The sequence below is a fragment of the Kogia breviceps genome, chromosome 1, assembly GCF_026419965.1.
Source record: "Kogia breviceps isolate mKogBre1 chromosome 1, mKogBre1 haplotype 1, whole genome shotgun sequence".
NCBI lineage: Eukaryota > Metazoa > Chordata > Mammalia > Artiodactyla > Physeteridae > Kogia > Kogia breviceps.
The window spans coordinates 87,235,369-87,251,099 of NC_081310.1; the positions used below are offsets into that span (position 1 = coordinate 87,235,369).

Below are 15,731 nucleotides of genomic sequence, written 5' to 3' on the forward strand. Positions count from 1 at the left end.
CACAGGAGCTCCAAAGCCGGGGGTGGGCTTCCCCAGACCCTGCCTCTGGGGCGGGCAGGCCTCTCTTTCTAGTCTGAGTAGGCTCTCTCACTCAGAGGGCAGGATGTCTTGTCCACGGTCTAACCTCCACTTCTGTTGTGGCCTTGATTACTTTCTCATGGAGGATCAGATTCCTGAGAAAATCTTTCCTGCCATGACTCTGCTCCGCTCTCCCCGTCACCCCCAATCTGTCCTGCTCCTGCTTTCTGAGCCCCCCTCGGCCACCCCATGCCCTGTCTCAGCATCTCATGGCTGCAAAGGTCAGGTCCCTTCCTCTCTGCCCATGGGAGGCCAACCAGCCAGGGAATGGGGTGCCCCTCAGTGCCCTGGACCCCCATTTTGGGGGCTGAAGTCTGAGGAAGCCCCTTTAGGGGTTGGCGGGGAGTCGGGCTCTGCATCTGTGGGCAGCAGGGAAGCCCGGGCCCCCCGGCACTCTAGGCTGTAATAGAAGGAAAGGAGGCGGAAGGAGGGCCGCAGCTCTTCCTGTATGCTGTCCAGGATGTGGGTAAAAGTTGGGCGCAGGCGTGGGTTCTGCTGCCAGCAGCGGTGCATCAGCTCCTGCCTGGTGGAGGTGGGGGACAGTGTCAGAGGGGTGCACACGTCCTGCCTCCTGCACTGAGAGGGTCAATCAGTGTGATTGTAGGGGGGGTCATGGGGGATTATGTCTGCGAGGGTCACAGGGGAGTAAACGGGGGTTGTAGTGGGGATTTTGAGTTGGAGAGCTCAGAGCTGGTGATGAGTGCAAGTAAAAGCATCAGAGGAGGTGGGCCAGACTTACGGGGGTGGGACAGGTATAGGCAGGGCAGGGACGAGGCAGGGGCAGACTGAGGTGACTCACAGCTGAACGGGACAGCTCTCCAGCTCCTCTAGGACCCCGCCATCCATGACGAACTTGAGCACCTGCTCATTGGATAGGCCCTGGTAGGGTTGTTCAGCCAGGGTCACAATCTCCCAGAGCACCACGCCAAAGGACCTGGAGGACGTGGAGGAGGGCCTGAGCCCAGCACCATAAATGCAGCTCAGCCCACCCTAAGGAGTGCACCCAGGCCTCTCCCAAGGCCCTGCCTCCACACCCGCTGAGCCCTCTGTTCCAGCCAGGCCCCACCAGACATCCGAGTGGGTGGTGAAGATTCCATCTTTGAGGGACTCAGGGGCCATCCAGCGCACAGGCAGCAGCCCCTTCCCGCCCTTGCGGTAATAGTCTGTCTCATACACATCTCGAGTCATTCCGAAGTCTGGAAAGTGAGGGTAGACGGGGTGTGGGGCAACAGAGCCATTCACCAGCTCCTGCCCCAGGAATACCTCTCCCAACCCTCTCCACCTCCACAGTCTCCAAGAATCCTGGAATGTGAGGGCTCAAAGGACCTCAGAGATCATCTCATCCAAATCCAGCTGCCCTCGGATGAGGAGACAGATCCAGGGTGGGGGGCTATCAGGGACACAGCTGTGGGACAGGCCTGGGTCTCCTCAAGCCTCGCTTAGGGGGAGTCACTGTACCCAGGCTGCCCCCACCCGCCTGGCCCCCTCTGTACCCCCGATCTTGACGGTGAAGTCTTGGGACACCATGCAGTTTCGGGCCGCCAGGTCTCGGTGCACAAACTTGTTGGCAGCGAGGTAGGCCATGCCATCCGCGATCTCACCAGCCATCTGAATCATGTCTCCCAGTGCTGGCCGAGGGAGCCCAGGGTTGTTCTAGAGCCAAGAGAGGGGGCTAGTGAAGTAGGAACTTGAGGCTGGACTCCTGTCCAATGATTACCCCTACAACTGTGCCCAAGTCCTCTCTAACTCCCCAGCCCTTCACCCAGGATCTTCCTGGTCCCTACCTCTGCCTCAGGCCGCAAAGATCGAAGATGGCTCTTGAGGTCCCCTCGGGTCATTAACTCCATGATGACCAGAGTTGGCTGACCCTGAGACACCACACCCAGGAGACGTACCTGGGATGGACAAAGAGCCTGGTTGCAGGTCTTCCCAGCTCCCTTGATGTCCCTGGCCAAAACCTTGTTCTGTTGTCACAACTGACCCAGACACCAACCCTCCTAACCCCAACCATGACCATAACCCTAATCCTGACCTAACAATGACCCTGACGCTAACCCGTGACCTTAATCGATCTGACTATCATCCCAATCTTCATGATTGAATCAACTCTGACCACGATCCTAACAATGATGTGAACACTCAGCATTGACTTCCACCATGACTGATTTCAGCCCTAGCCATGATCCCACCATGGCCCTATGATGACCCTGTTTCGACTCTAACCCCAGCCATGAGCTTTACCCCAATTAGGATCCTAACCACAGGCCCAATCCTGAACTCGATGGTGCCCTGAAATCATCTCTGATCTTTTCCCTCTTACCACATGAACTTCACCTTAATTTTGACCCTGACAGTGCCCTTGACCCTCCCTTACCACATGGTGACACTTGAATGCCTTCATGACAGAGGCTTCCTTGAGGAACTCAATGCGTTCTCGTGGGCTGGCCAGCTCATTCACCGTCTTCAGGGCCACGGGCGTGAGCTCCTCTCCCACCTCAAGTCCTTGTGCCAGCCCCTCGTATACCATCCCAAAAGAGCCCTGGCCGAGTTCCCGGATTATGGAGATCTGCTCCCGAGGCACCTCCCACTCATCAGGGATGTACACTGAGAGGAAGTGCGAGTCACAAGGCAAGGGTACCGCTCTCTGCCACACCCCCACCCGCTTCTCTTCTCTTCTGAAGGGCTTGGGTCCCAAGGCTGCCTTCTCCAAGATGGTCTGGAAGTCTGCCTCTTCTCCCCTCCTGTCTCCCTTTCCCACACCACCCATCCAGCCACCCCCAGACCTACTATGAGAGGCACTGAAGTACTCAGGATTCACAGAGGTATACAGCGTGCTGTTTCTGCAATGGGAGGTGAGAGGGTCAGGCTGGAAGGGTCCTCGGGAAGGAAGAAGCAATGTCAGAGGACGAGGGAGAGGGACATTACAAGGAGGAAGGAAGCTACTGATCATACCCCTAGCTCTGATCAGGGTGACCCCTGGGGGACACCAAGCACTTTCCAAGCTAGGCTTTGTCCTAGTCCTGGGATCTGGGATCTGACAGGCTGGGAAAAGGGGGGACAGACGTGGAGAAGCTGCTGTCTGCTCAGCTAGTCCTCAGAACCCAGCTAATCAAAGTCCTACCCTCAGTTCCCTCTCATATCCAGCCCTAGGGGGATCTGACATCAAGAATCCCAGGATCCCAGGACACATCCTGAGGTCTCCTGCTTCTCCCCCTGCTATGATAAGACCAGTTTCATTAGTTCTCAAGCTAAGAGTATGGTGACCAACAGACCCAGTATGCCCAGACTGAGGGGTTTCCCAGGATTTGGGACTTTCACTACCAAAATCAGGAAAGTCCCAGGCAAACGTGGACAAGTTGGTCCCCCTCCCTGAAAGGTATGTCTCTTTCCTCCATGCCGCCCCCAGGGGAAGAGTTACTGCTTCTAAGGAATTCCTTTCTGCTGTCTCATCTACTACCCTCTGATTGCACTGACCTTATGATGAGGGCTCAGGGAAGAAGGGGCTTGGGAACCAATGGGACTTGTCATCACCTCTTCTTGCTGTAGAAGAAACCGAGGGCAGCAAGAATGATGAGCAGCATGAGCCCCACGGGGGTGACAGTGAGAAGGACGTGCAGCCCCCCGGAGTCTTCCTCCTCTGGTGGCCAGAAGGCAGCAGAGGGTTGGGTCAGAGATGCAGAAGTCAGAAAAAAGGAAAAAAAAAAAAAACAATAATAAAAAAAAAAGATGGAGAAGTCAGAGGGTAGAGGAGGCTTCTGTTTCCACAATGGGAGGTGGGGATGGGGACCCAGGTGGGGCTGTCTGGGAGTGCAGGTCTGGGACAGAGGCTCTGCATACCTGGGCCAGGGATGTAGAAAGCGACACCGTCTGTCCAGGAGCCATTACCAGCCAGGGAGGTTGCCCGAACTCTGGCAGAGTAGTTTCCAGGAGGCAGCAGGGCCAGGTGGACGCCCCCAAACTTGGCATATCGCAGGCGGGACACACACAGCACTGTGGCCTCCTGAGGGCAACACAGAATAGCTGGCTGGGAAGAGCATGGAGGCACAAATTGAGGCTAGGTTAGGGTGTCTCCTGGGGTACCTACCTCTCCCAAGCGGCGGTACTTGATTTCATACTTGAGAATGAGTCCGTTGGGGTCTGGTGGCTCAAGCCAGCGTAGGAGAACACTGCTCTTGCTGGCTGCCTCCCAGGCCACCTTCCCTGGGATGCCATCAGCCTCTCCTGCGGGAGAGGGCATCAGGCAGCCCGGCCACAAGTATTTCCTCTCAACTTCATGTTCAAACCCAAGGGCGCTAAAGTGGGAGGTTTGAGGAAACGCTGGGATTATGGGGACTGGGAAGGGTGAGCAAACTTCGGCCCTGAGGTTGGCGGGAGGTCAAACTGGCTAGTTGGAGCACTAATTGGATGGGGTCCTTGGGGTCGGCGTGTGGGCGGGGTAGAGCTGGGCGGGGTCACCTACTGTGGGGCATGGTACGCGCAAAGACGAAGGTGGCAGCGCTGCAGCCCACAGTGTGCGCAGCGTGGTTGCAGGCATGGATGTCGATCCGGTACTCTGTGAAGTGGCGCAGGCCCCTCAGCACCGCTCGCTCCCGGGGCACTTTGTCCTCCTGGATCTCGAAATCCGAGCTGTTCCCCCCAAGCCGGAGGGCCCCGGCTGCCCGGCGGTGCCTCCCTGAGTCCCTAGGGAGGGCGCAAATCAGAGCCAGGCCCGGGTCCCGGGAGCCACGCCTCTCGGCCCCTGCTCCGCCCCCGCTCACCTTTGAGGGCTCTTATTGATGGACGTCACCTTCCAAGGAGATCTGGGGAGACCGGGGGATCGCGGGGGGGTGGCCCCCGTCAGGCCCGCCTGGAAGGCGCCCCAGTGCCCTCTGAAACGGCGGACCGCCTCCCACCCCCACCCACAACCCAGCCACCCGCCCTCCCCCGCAGACACCGCTCATCAGCACCCTGGCCTCCCGGCTCTCTCGCGCCGAGACGCACTTGGGGATGGTGATGGCGTTGTGTAGAAAGTTTTCAAACTTCTTCTGGAAGGAGGCCTCCTGTGCCTCCAGTGGTGGCAGGACCTGCCCAGGAGGTGGGTGCTGGCAAGGGCAGCAGCCAGGCTCCCTGTCGGCCTCGAGTTCCCCGTCTTCGCGGTCGAAGCGGGGGTCGTTGTTGCTGGTGGGCAACCGCAAGCCTGGTGCCGCGGCGGCGAAGGAAAGAGTTAGACTGGCAGCGCCCGCGGCCCGACACCCCACCCCCTCCGGTCCGCGCCTCCTCCCTGCGCACCGCGGTGGCAGTAGTCATTGAGGTAGAGGTCGCTGTCCTCTGCCAGGCGTTGCCACAGCACCAGGTAGTAGGTTATGTTTCCGTTGCGCTGGGTCGGTGGCTTCCAGCGCACCAGCAGGTGGGAGGAGGAATTGGACGTGGAGATGACGTCCTGGGGCACTGTGGGTGCTGGGGGTGTGAGTAGGGTACAACTGAGGGGCTGCAGATCCCTCTTTCAAATACTGTCTGGTTATGGGACCCTCTCTCTGAGGTCCAGCCTCCCAGCCTCCTCCCAGCGTTCAGCGACCCAGCTTCTCTATTTCTGGTGCTTGGGTTCCCCCATTCTCACTAGGACCCAGGCATTTAGCTCTCAACCCCCTTCAAAGGCTTCAGCCTACCTGCAGGTAAGGTTCGGAGGTAGATGATGGGGCTTTGGGCTCCTTGGTGGGGGCTGTCCTCTGCAGTGGTCAGCGTGATGGCCCGCACAAACACTGCGTACTGTGTCCAGGGCTTGAGCGGGGCTAGGGTCACACCTGGCTCCTGGGTGCGGCTTAGGGGCAGTTCCACGTCCAGTAGGTTCCAGCTCTGGGCCCCACAGGCATCTGGACCTACATGCTCTGTGGCATTCTGGAATGGGCTGAACATCCCATCCCTAGAGATGAGGGGCAGCTCAGCCCCAACCCCAGTTTCTAGCATCCCCCTCCTCTCTGAATCACTCCAAGACTGTCATTGTCATGCTTCTTCCAGTACGAGGGCATTCAGAAGCAAATGTGGGTCTACCCTTTGGGGCAGGTGCCTTGTGGGTATGACACACTCACTGAGTGGGTCTGCTCAGAGCTGGAATTGAGCCAGGATCCCCAGTATATCTCTAAGGGAGCACAGCCATAACCACACTGCAAGGCAGATGCTAGGGGAGTTTCCTGAAAGACCTCCAAGATTCTCTGCCCTTTGAGTCCAAAGGCAGCTGTGTATAGTCCTGCAGAATGTGAGCTCTACAACCGGTGGGTAGGGGTGGGAGGCCGGGACTTTACACTGCAGTCCATGTTAGCATTCCTTAACGTGTGGTCCATGGCCCAGAAGATTCATCATTACCTGAAGGCTGAAGCTTGTTAGAAATGCAGATTTATGGGCCCTGCCCAGGACTAACAGAATCAGAATCTGTGGGAGCGGGGCCCAGGAATCTGTATTTAACAAACTCCCCAGCTCCTCGTGCTACAGTCCATCTTCCACTGAGGCCTAGGAGAGCCTTGGCCCTGTGAGCAGGCCTCTCACCATTAGTTTTTCTCCCTTCCTCCCAGGCCAGGCCCTGTGCTAGTGGGCAACTAAGATCTCTCCATTTTAATTCACAGGAAATGATTCCAAACCAGGTGGCTCCCATCTTCTATCTACCACAGAGGGCTAATACTCCTCACTGCTGCCCTCCCAGCTTGCCTTCCCAAATCCATCTCTCTCCTCTAAAGAGTTCTATTTTTGATCTCTAGCCATGCTTTTGGAGAAGTTCTTCCTGTGGTCTAACCACTATCCATCCTGCTATGGTCAGTACATTCTCTCCAAAGAAAAGAGCAGCTGGTCCTTGGTAGTCCCTGCTCCCTCCCTTCCTCAGGCTTTAATGAAATGCTGGCAAAGATATGCATAAAACTGGCCAAATTAGTGGGTACTTCCCAAACCGATGCTGGGGCAGGAGCATGTGGTCAGTACAAAACATTAGCATGGTGAATTGAAGTTTAATTATCCAGGCCTTCCCAGCAGGGCGCCTCTCCTGGGCTTTCAGAAATCCTGATTGTCCTCTCCTCATCACTGGTTAAGGTGAAACTGAGGCACGAAGGGATGAAGGTGAGAGGAGAGAGCCAGACGTGGGCCCTATGAGGGAGTGCGCCTCTGGGGTCCTGGCTTGCTGGCTCTCCACAGCCCCCCGGGGCTCTGCCCTCACCTGCCTGTGGTCGTGAACAAATTGACCTGGTCGGGCTCTGGCCCCGCCCCCGCCCTGGCCCCACACCAGCTCTGGCCCCGCCCCCGCCACTCACGACTCCTTGTAGTACACGATGAAGCTGAGTAGGTCGCGAGCCTCCAGCGGCTCGAAGCGCTCCCAGCGCAGCAAGATACGGTCGGCCTCCGTCACGTTGGACACGAAGCGCAGGGTGCGAGTCTGGCCTGGTCGGGGTGAAGGGCGAACACTTGCTCTCGACCGTGTTGAGAGCACCTGCCTGAGCCGCCTACTCCCAAACCCCCACCCTGACGCCGCAGCATCCCACCCCCAACGTGGCCTCTGAAGAGAACTTATCACATTGTCCCCTTCCACCCGGGAGTCTGTCTGGTGTATTTCAGTGTGTGTGAATGTCAGCGTGTGCCCGCGTCTGGGTGTTCCTTGGGGTCACATCTCTCACTGCCAGGGTGCCAGGGGTAGGGGTATTGGGCCTCACAGGCAGCTCGGTCTCCGTTGGTGCGGGGGTTGATCTCTGCCTTGTTTTGCCGTCCCTTCGTGCCAGTCACCTCCTCCAAGCGGTAGATGTGTTCCAAGCAGAGGCGTGGGTTGAAGGCGAAGTATATCTTGCCCACGGGAATGGTGAGCCCAACAGCCACCCAGGAGCCCAGCTGCTGCAGGTTCTGGTTGTCCAGCACGTACAGAGTGTAGTTCCTGGGGGAGGCCAGGGAACCTTGCTCTGCACGGCCGGTGGGGGCAAGGGGTGAGGAAGGGGGTGTCTTATGGGTTCTTCCAGAAGGGGCTGCACTGGGGGCACAGGGAAGGAGGGGCATACAGCAACCCACCCACACCAGTACACATGGGGCATTCGTACACACCCACTCGGTGCCACTGACCAGAAATGTGAGGTCCGGCAAGTCACCCACACTCTGTTTTCCTCATCAGCGAAATGGGGTCAACTGTTTTTCTGCCTCCCTCCTTCCCTCAACTCACATTAACTGAGCACCTGCTATGTGCCAGGCTCTGTCCTGGCTTTGGGGACACAGGGAGGAGTGGGACTCAGTCTGGGGCTATGCCTCTCCAGCTGGAGCGGGGGCACCCCTGGGGGTACATGAGAAACCACTTGGCTGGATGGTAATTTAAAACATTATTTTGAAAAATCCTGGCTACATTAAGGGTAGGCCTCGACTGGTAAAGGTAGGAATGGGTTTCAAACCCAGGCAGTCTTGCTCTGCAGCTAAGAGGATCAGATGATAACAATTATAGCCAATACCTATAGAGTTATATATAACTATAATTTTATGTAGTAATATATACTTTGTTTCAGGCTCTGTTTTAAGTGCTTTATACATAACAACTTAATATTCACAACGGCCCTAAGAAATAAGTAGAGTTATATTAACCCCATTTCACAGATGAGAAAGTTGAGGACCAGAGAAGTTAAGTAACCTACCCAGAGTCACACAGCTAGTAAGTAGCAGAGCTGGTTCCCATACTCTTCACCACAGTTTTGGGAGTGTTGGGGAGGAGATGAGATAGAGGGAACCATTTCTGACCCCTTACCCATCCACCATGGTGTCCCCCCGGATTAGTTTGAGGTTCTTGAAAAAGCCTAGGGACACGAGGGCAAAGGAGTGCTTGATTTTGAGGAAGCCAGTGATGGTCTCTACCAGTCCCAGGCTGCGCTGCAGCTCCAGCTCCAGGTTATCTGGGAATGGGGAAGACAGGGCTGGAGAAGGGGCAAGGAAAGTGATGGGTCCATTGGGAGGGGGGAGCTGAATGGGGGCCAAGGGAAGGGGGCCCTCAGGGCTGGGACCCAGGATGGTGGTAAGTGGTGCTTTAACTGGATCATTGTAAGGGGTGTGGCCAGGAGGAGAGGTATGGTCCTGAGGAAGGCACTAACAGCCTTGACGAAGATTGAGGATGAGGCTCCCTTCCACGTGGGTGCAGCCCACCAGATCCTGTGCTGCCTGGACAGAGTCGATGGTCTTGGTGCCCACTTTGCACTCTTTGGGGCATAGCCCCTCGCATTTGTGGCAGAATATGCTAGTAGGGGCAAGCAGAGGATGTGGCATGAGCCCTGGACCAGTGTGGACCTCCTCACTGCTCCAGGGGTGCCCCCTGCCCACCCAACACTCACCTGCTGTCGTTACGGGTGAAGCCTGGAGGGCATTGGGCCAGGCAACTACCCTGGTGGATGCCGAAGGTGGAGGCGCGGCCAGGCACAGAGCGCAGGCTGGCACAGTGCTCGGCCGTGACGCAGCGCCAGGACTCATGCTGGTAGGTGCCTGGAGGGCACGCCCTGTGGCAGGCACCCTGGAAGTAGAGGTGGCGGCAGGCGACACAGGCACGGGGGTCTTCTGGCCGGCTGCAGCCTCCCAGGCATTCAGTGTGGCAGCACTCACCCCTAACTGTGCAGGCCAGCCCACGGGGACAGGGGCACACTGTGGGCAGAGTGCTGCATTAGACCTTACCCACGCCTCCTTGGTCCCGGCTCCACCCCCTCTTCCTGGGCTAACACTCTTAGTCTGCACCCAAATCCCTCCAGCTCAGATGACACTGGTTGCCAGACTCTGTTTTCTACAGACAGGGAATCTTGAAGATACGGACCGTGGCCCCTCTCTGTGACTCCTCACCTCCCACAGTGCCTAGTCAGGGGTGTCAGAACTCAGGACGAAGCAGTGACCTTGCCTATCAGGGCTGCTGCTCCCCAGCCTGTTGTCCTGTCTAGGCCTAGTGCCCAGATCATTGCTGGGCATGGGGCCAAGGTGAGCAAGTCAGCTTCTCCTGAGGAGTGAGGTCCAGGACAAGGTGGGCCTGGGAGTGTATAGATGGAGGGGCCATCCCTGGTCATCTGACCCCTGCCCCTGCCCATACTTCCTCCCTCTTCAGCGCTCTGCCCTGGGTGGGAGGTGGCCCCAAGCAGATGTGGATGGGTTTGGGGCCAGGTGCCAATGGCCTGGCTACTCTGCACAGCGGCAGCTGGATGTCTGTGGGAGCGATGCGTGTGGCAAGGGTCAGCCAGGGAGTGTTGACTATACATGAGAGAGGACGTGCAGCAGCTGTGTTTACAGCCAACAGGGAGATATTGGGGAGGTGGGGCCCAGTGGATACAGCAGGGATCTGGTTACTCTTCTGCCCTCATGCTGAGGCATTGGGGTGAGTGGAGCTGACCTCCAGGAGCCCCAGCTTGGGGACCCCAGATCTGCTCCCAGTCTCTGAAGTTCTTCTTTCCCTCCCCTGGAACTTTCACTTCCTCCTCCAACCATCCCCTCCTTATTCCACTCCTCCTTTTCTCCACTCTTTCCTTCTGTTTCCCCTCCGTGCACCTTACCTCCAAAAGAAGATCCCACTTCACATTGTTTGTCCTCACCTGCCCTGTCACTCATCTGTCACCTCCTCCTTTCTCCTTCCACCCAGCTCCCAACCTTCCCATTTCAATACTGCCAGCCTGTGCTATGGCCATTTTCATCAGAAGCATAGAACTGCTAACATGGCCCAGGCACTGCTCTAATGTTTTACAGACTAGCTCATTCTTCATCACAATGCTCTGATCGTTTTACAGATGAGGAAACTGAGGCACAGATAAGCTAAATAAACATAGCTGGTAAGTAGTAGGGCTGAGATTCAATCACAGGCCAGGCGGCTTTGCTCTTGTCCACTGCCCCATACGGCTTCTTGTGAAGCTGCCTTGTATCCATTCGTGCCACCCTTCCCCTCCTCACCATGTCCAACTTATACCTATCTTTTACCGTCTCTCCATAACTACCTGATGCTGTCTTGTGCTCACCCCTTGACTGCCTTATGCTACATCAGTTGTTTAACTTTTCTGAGCCTCAGTTTCCTTATCTGCAAAACTGGAATAGCAACAGCATCTCCCTCATAGGATGAGTGAGGATTAAAATAAATAGTGTCGGCACAGTACTTACCCATACCACCTTATGGCCAGCCAGCCCCATTTGACCCTGCCCCCTCTGTGCCCCCTGGTCGTATTCTGTGCCAGTGCCCACCTCTCTGGCAGTGGCTGGAGGTCCAGCACCTGTAGTCGGTGTGCCCGCTGAAGGTGGTCCTGGCACAGGGCTCGCCAGTGGCGCCCAGCACGCCGGGGCACACATTGGCACACTCCTCGCCCAGCTTGTTGCCCACAATGTGGTTGGCGCCAGGTGACGGCTGCAGCAGGCCCCAGTCAATGGTGGAGAGGTGGCAGAGCTCCTGGTTCTTCTCCACGCGCACGGCCCCACTCAGCACGGCCCCCAGCGCTGGCAGCCCCACGTCCCGCAGGTGCGGCATCTCGAAGATGACCAGCGCGTAGCCCAGGAAGAGGCGGGCACCGCGGATGACCGCTAGGTTGGGGAAGAGGTCACGCAGGCTCTCCAGGCCATAGACACGGAAGAGCAGCAGGTAGTCGGTGACCTGAGTGAGGCGTGGGAAGCTGAGGCCACGGAAGTCCTCGCCGGTGGCTGTGAACATGAGCAGGATCTGCAGGTGGCCCTCCACCACGCTGCAGTTTTCCAGCCGACGCAGCTCTGCCACCTCTGAGCGGATGTCCAGGCTGGGGCACACTGTGGGTACAAGTGCAGGTAGACCTCAGTACTGTTTGGGCCAAGCACCCCATGCGTGACCTCCTCCCTGGGCCTCAGAGGCCTCATTGGCAGCTTGGAGGATCCCCACCAGATGAGCCAACATGGACAAAAGTGAGCTCCTGACCTTCCCTCCCAAACTCACGTCCCCTTCGCAGTTGATTGCGACTTCATTCTTGCAGTCAGACTCCACAGCTAAAGCCTCCGTGATTCCTTTCCTTCTCTAACCCCTATACTCTGTGGGCTCTACCTTTAAAATATATCCAGAGCCACCTGAACTGCTTTCACCATCATCTTTTCCTGGCTTTACAGTAATAGCTTCCTAAATAGTCTCCTCACTTCCACCCTGTCCCCTCTTCTATCCTCCACTCTATAGCCAGAGTGGAAACACGACGCACAAGTTGGATCACTTTCCTCCACTGCTCAAAACTCCCCAATGGCTTTCATCTCGCTGATGAAAAGCCAAAGTCCTTACCGCAGCCTACAGGGCTCCTGCAACTCTCCAACTTCACCCGCTTTCTCTCTCTTCTTCAGACACACTGGCCACCTTGCTGTTCCTCAAACAAGCTAGACAAGCTTCTGCCTTGGGGTCTTTGCACTTTCTGTTCCCTCTGGCTAGAACACTCTTCCCTCTCAATGGCTCCTTCACCTCTTTTAAGTCTTTGCTCAGATGTCACCTTCTCAATAAGGACTTCTCTGACCATCCTATTTAATACGGCAACACTCCCTACTCCCCTTCCTACTTTTTAAAAAATATAAATTTATTTATTTATTTTTGGCTGTGTTGGGTCTTTGCTGCTGCGTGGGCTTTCTCTAGTTGTGGTGAGCGGTGGGCTCACCGCTCTTCTGGTGGTGCATGTGCTTCTCATTGTGGTGGCTTCTCTTGTTGTGGAGCACGGGCTCTAGGCACGCGGACTTCAGGAGTTGTGTCACGTGGGCTCAATAGTTGTGGCTCATGGGCTCTAGAGCGCAGGCTCGGTAGTTGTGGCACACGGGCTTAGTTGCTCTGCAACATGTGGGATCCTCCCGGACTAGGGCTCGAACCCGTGTCCCCTGCATTGGCAGGCAGATTCTTAACCACTGCACCACCAGGGAAGTCCCACTCCCCTTCCTACTTAATTTTTGTCCAAATGCTTAACACTGGCTAATATACAATTTACTTATTTATTTAGTTTATTGTAAGCTCCAGAAGGTCAGGGATCATTGTGTAATTCATTGCTGTATCCTTAGTGCCTGGTATAGTGCCTGGCACGAAATTGGTGCTCAAGAAATATTTGATGAAGGAATGAATGAATGAAATCTGTGACTGGGCAGCAGTAGTCTGAGCTTCAGACACTCCACTTCTCTCCCAGGCCTGAGAAAGCTAGATGCCCGGTCCCTGCATCTGTTTACTCTCGAAGGGACATTCCGTGGCTCCTATTGCCGAAAGTTCAAGTTTAAATTCCTCAGCCTGACATTCCAGGGTATCGATAAACTGGGCCCCGCTAATACCTCCAGCCTCAGAAGAGTTCCTTGGCCTGCCAGCACCCTCAGTTCTTGTCCTGAAAGCCTCAGGTCAAGCCCCCACCTTCCCTGACCCTCTTGAGTTAATCACTTCAGGCTCAGCTGCACTTAGTCCAGCACCCACACCAGAACACCAGGGGTGGGACTTCCCTGGTGGCGCAGTGGTTGAGAGTCCGCCTGCCGATGCAGGGGACACGGGTTCGTGCCCCAGTCCGGGAAGATCCCACATGCTGCGGAGCGGCTAGGCCCGTGAGCCATGGCTGCTGAGCCTGCGCGTCCGGAGCCTGTGCTCCACAACGGTAGAGCCCACAGCAGTGAGAGGTCCCCGTACTACAAAAAAAAAAAAAAAAAAAAAAAGAACACCTGGGGTATTGCCACAACATTGCTTTCTGTCTGTCTGTCACCCCCTCCAAGGAGGGAGGCTGCTGAGGGTGGGACCCTTGTTAGTCAGCATCCCCACATGGTGCCCAGTTCAGGGCAGGAACCACTGGGCACTCAGGGGTTGTGGGTTGAATCGATGCACATCTGGGTCCCAAGTCCACTCCTCCCTCAGGGACCTGGGTGTGTCTGGCTTCTTTGGATCGCAGGGCCCCAGCCCCCCTTTTCTTTCTTTCCCCAAGGCACGTAGGACCATTCTCCTAATGGGCTGGATACCTGGTCCCTGCACTCACTTCTCCCAAGGATACCTTCCATGGTCCCCACTCAGGAAGATTCAGGTCTGAATCCTTCAGATTGCCATTCAAGTCTTGCTAACCTCTCCAGCCTCCGCTCCCTCCCTTCCTACCCAGCCCTCAAGCAACAAGGCACCCATCATACATACCCAGGCCCATCCCCTGATGGTTAAAAGGGGGTGGCCAGGCTAGGCTGGCTCCCTGGGGCTTACTTCACACCTTCTCCCTGTTGTCATTAATGGTCCCTGTGCTTGGCTCTACCCAGCAACTCTGTGTGTGTGTGTGTGTGTGTGTGTGTGTGTCTGAGCACATGCAGGTACACATGCACACACACAGAGAGGGAGAATGAGAAAACACTTCTAGTCCCTCCAGGCAAAGGCCAATCAGGCTCTGCAGGCAGATGGGGGGTTCTCTCAGGAGCCCACATGCCACTTCCCATCATGCCCCAGCCTCTCTAGGGCTCCCCTGATGGGAGTCATTTGGAAAAACAAATCTACGACCTTCACAGGTTAACCCCTGCCTGCCTCCCCTCAGGACATGGTGGTGTGCAGAGCTGCACTGAGAACCGGACATCTGGGTCCCCTGACCAAACACCGCCCTCCCCCGCCCCCCTGCCCCCAGGGCCATGCTCCTGTCCTGACAACTGTGCTCCTGGCTGGCATCTGCTATGCCCTGTCCTGGCACAGCAGTGGAGGAGGGGAGGGGTGGAGGAGGGGAGGGGTGGAGGAGGGGAGGGGTGCGGGGGCGGGGCTATGCCTTGCAGGTAGTGCCTCTGTGACTAGCACTCTTCAGGGGACCCCCTGCCCCAACCCATTCACATCACTCCTCTGTCTCTGCAGGAAGGGGATACTCTGCTCTGCCCCTGGAGATCCCAGTCTGAGGGCATCATGGGACCCCTCAGGCAGGCACAGAGAACTGGATTCCTGACTTTCCTCAGTCTGGAAGGGAATGGTGGTTTTGGGGAAAGGGACATCTCTTCATCCTTCCGCCTTTGAATCTTCTACTCTCAGCACTTTTTCCTCTCCCTGCCAAGCCCCCAGCACCCTCGAGGGCCACTTCGTCTACATGGACCCAACCCCCAAAACCCTACACATGGGAAGTGTTTAGCCTGGGGACTAATTAAAAGAAGCCCCCTACCCCAGCGGATGGGCCCTCAAAGTGGGGGACATGGGACAGAACCTGGAGGCAGGAGCTCAGGACCCCAGTCTAGCTTGATTTCTCAATTCTCTGAGCTTCAGTTTCCTGTCTGCACAATGGGTTCAGTTACTTAATGGTGCCTAGTTTTCAGCTCCCCTTCCCATCCTGGCCCCTTTCCCATTCAGTGGCTCTAGAAAAGACCTCTAAGACTAATCCCCTCATTTTGATTCTCATTCAGTCTTTACTGGGATCACTGTTTCATAAGCAGGAATGAAGGACATCTATTCATCCCTGTTTCAGGGTCCTTCTCATTTCCCAGGGAACTCAGAGGAAAACACCCATCTCTGGGAAACTAAATGCTCTTCCTGGTGGGAAGTCCTTCTGAGACCTAACCCCAGACTTCATTTCGAAGTAAGTAAATAGATGTGTTCTGGCTGGAAGCTCAGTGTTTGGCCTCCCAGTCTGCTGGAAGGGAGATGGGGCTCCAGGAGACAGTGCTGAGGACTCACCCTTGCGAGTGTCCAGGCTAAATCCCAAGGAGAGGAGGATCACAAGCAGGCAGGCTACCCATGGCCACAGACTAGGCACTGCCAT

At 56.4% G+C, this 15,731-nt stretch overlaps 1 protein-coding gene across 1 annotated transcript; it reads right to left on the bottom strand.

The window, feature by feature from the left end:
- Positions 1–357: 357 nt before the first annotated feature.
- Positions 358–15,731, bottom strand: INSRR (insulin receptor related receptor). Its single transcript, XM_059052892.1, has 22 exons — positions 15,647–15,731; positions 11,257–11,808; positions 9,387–9,690; positions 9,150–9,292; positions 8,810–8,954; positions 7,746–7,960; positions 7,350–7,476; positions 5,724–5,962; positions 5,347–5,514; positions 5,059–5,254; positions 4,836–4,877; positions 4,538–4,758; positions 4,163–4,299; positions 3,916–4,078; positions 3,610–3,715; positions 2,866–2,918; positions 2,453–2,682; positions 1,863–1,973; positions 1,572–1,731; positions 1,145–1,274; positions 878–1,012; positions 358–601 (listed from the first exon to the last, which is right to left on the bottom strand). Exons 1-22 carry the CDS (start codon positions 15,729–15,731, stop codon positions 358–360), a joined length of 3,906 nt encoding a protein of 1,301 aa, XP_058908875.1.

What these genes read in the sequence shown, in the direction of transcription:
- INSRR (XM_059052892.1), bottom strand. Translation starts at nt 15,731, where the DNA reads ATGGCAGTGCCTAGTCTGTGGCCATGGGTAGCCTGCCTGCTTGTGATC. An exon ending in TTCACCCGTAACGACAGCAG is followed by an intron (nt 9,293 to 9,386) that starts GTGAGTGTTGGG and finishes TGCCCCTACTAG; the next exon opens with CATATTCTGCCACAAATGCG. An exon ending in GTACTTCAGTGCCTCTCATA is followed by an intron (nt 2,683 to 2,865) that starts GTAGGTCTGGGG and finishes ACTTCCTCTCAG; the next exon opens with TGTACATCCCTGATGAGTGG.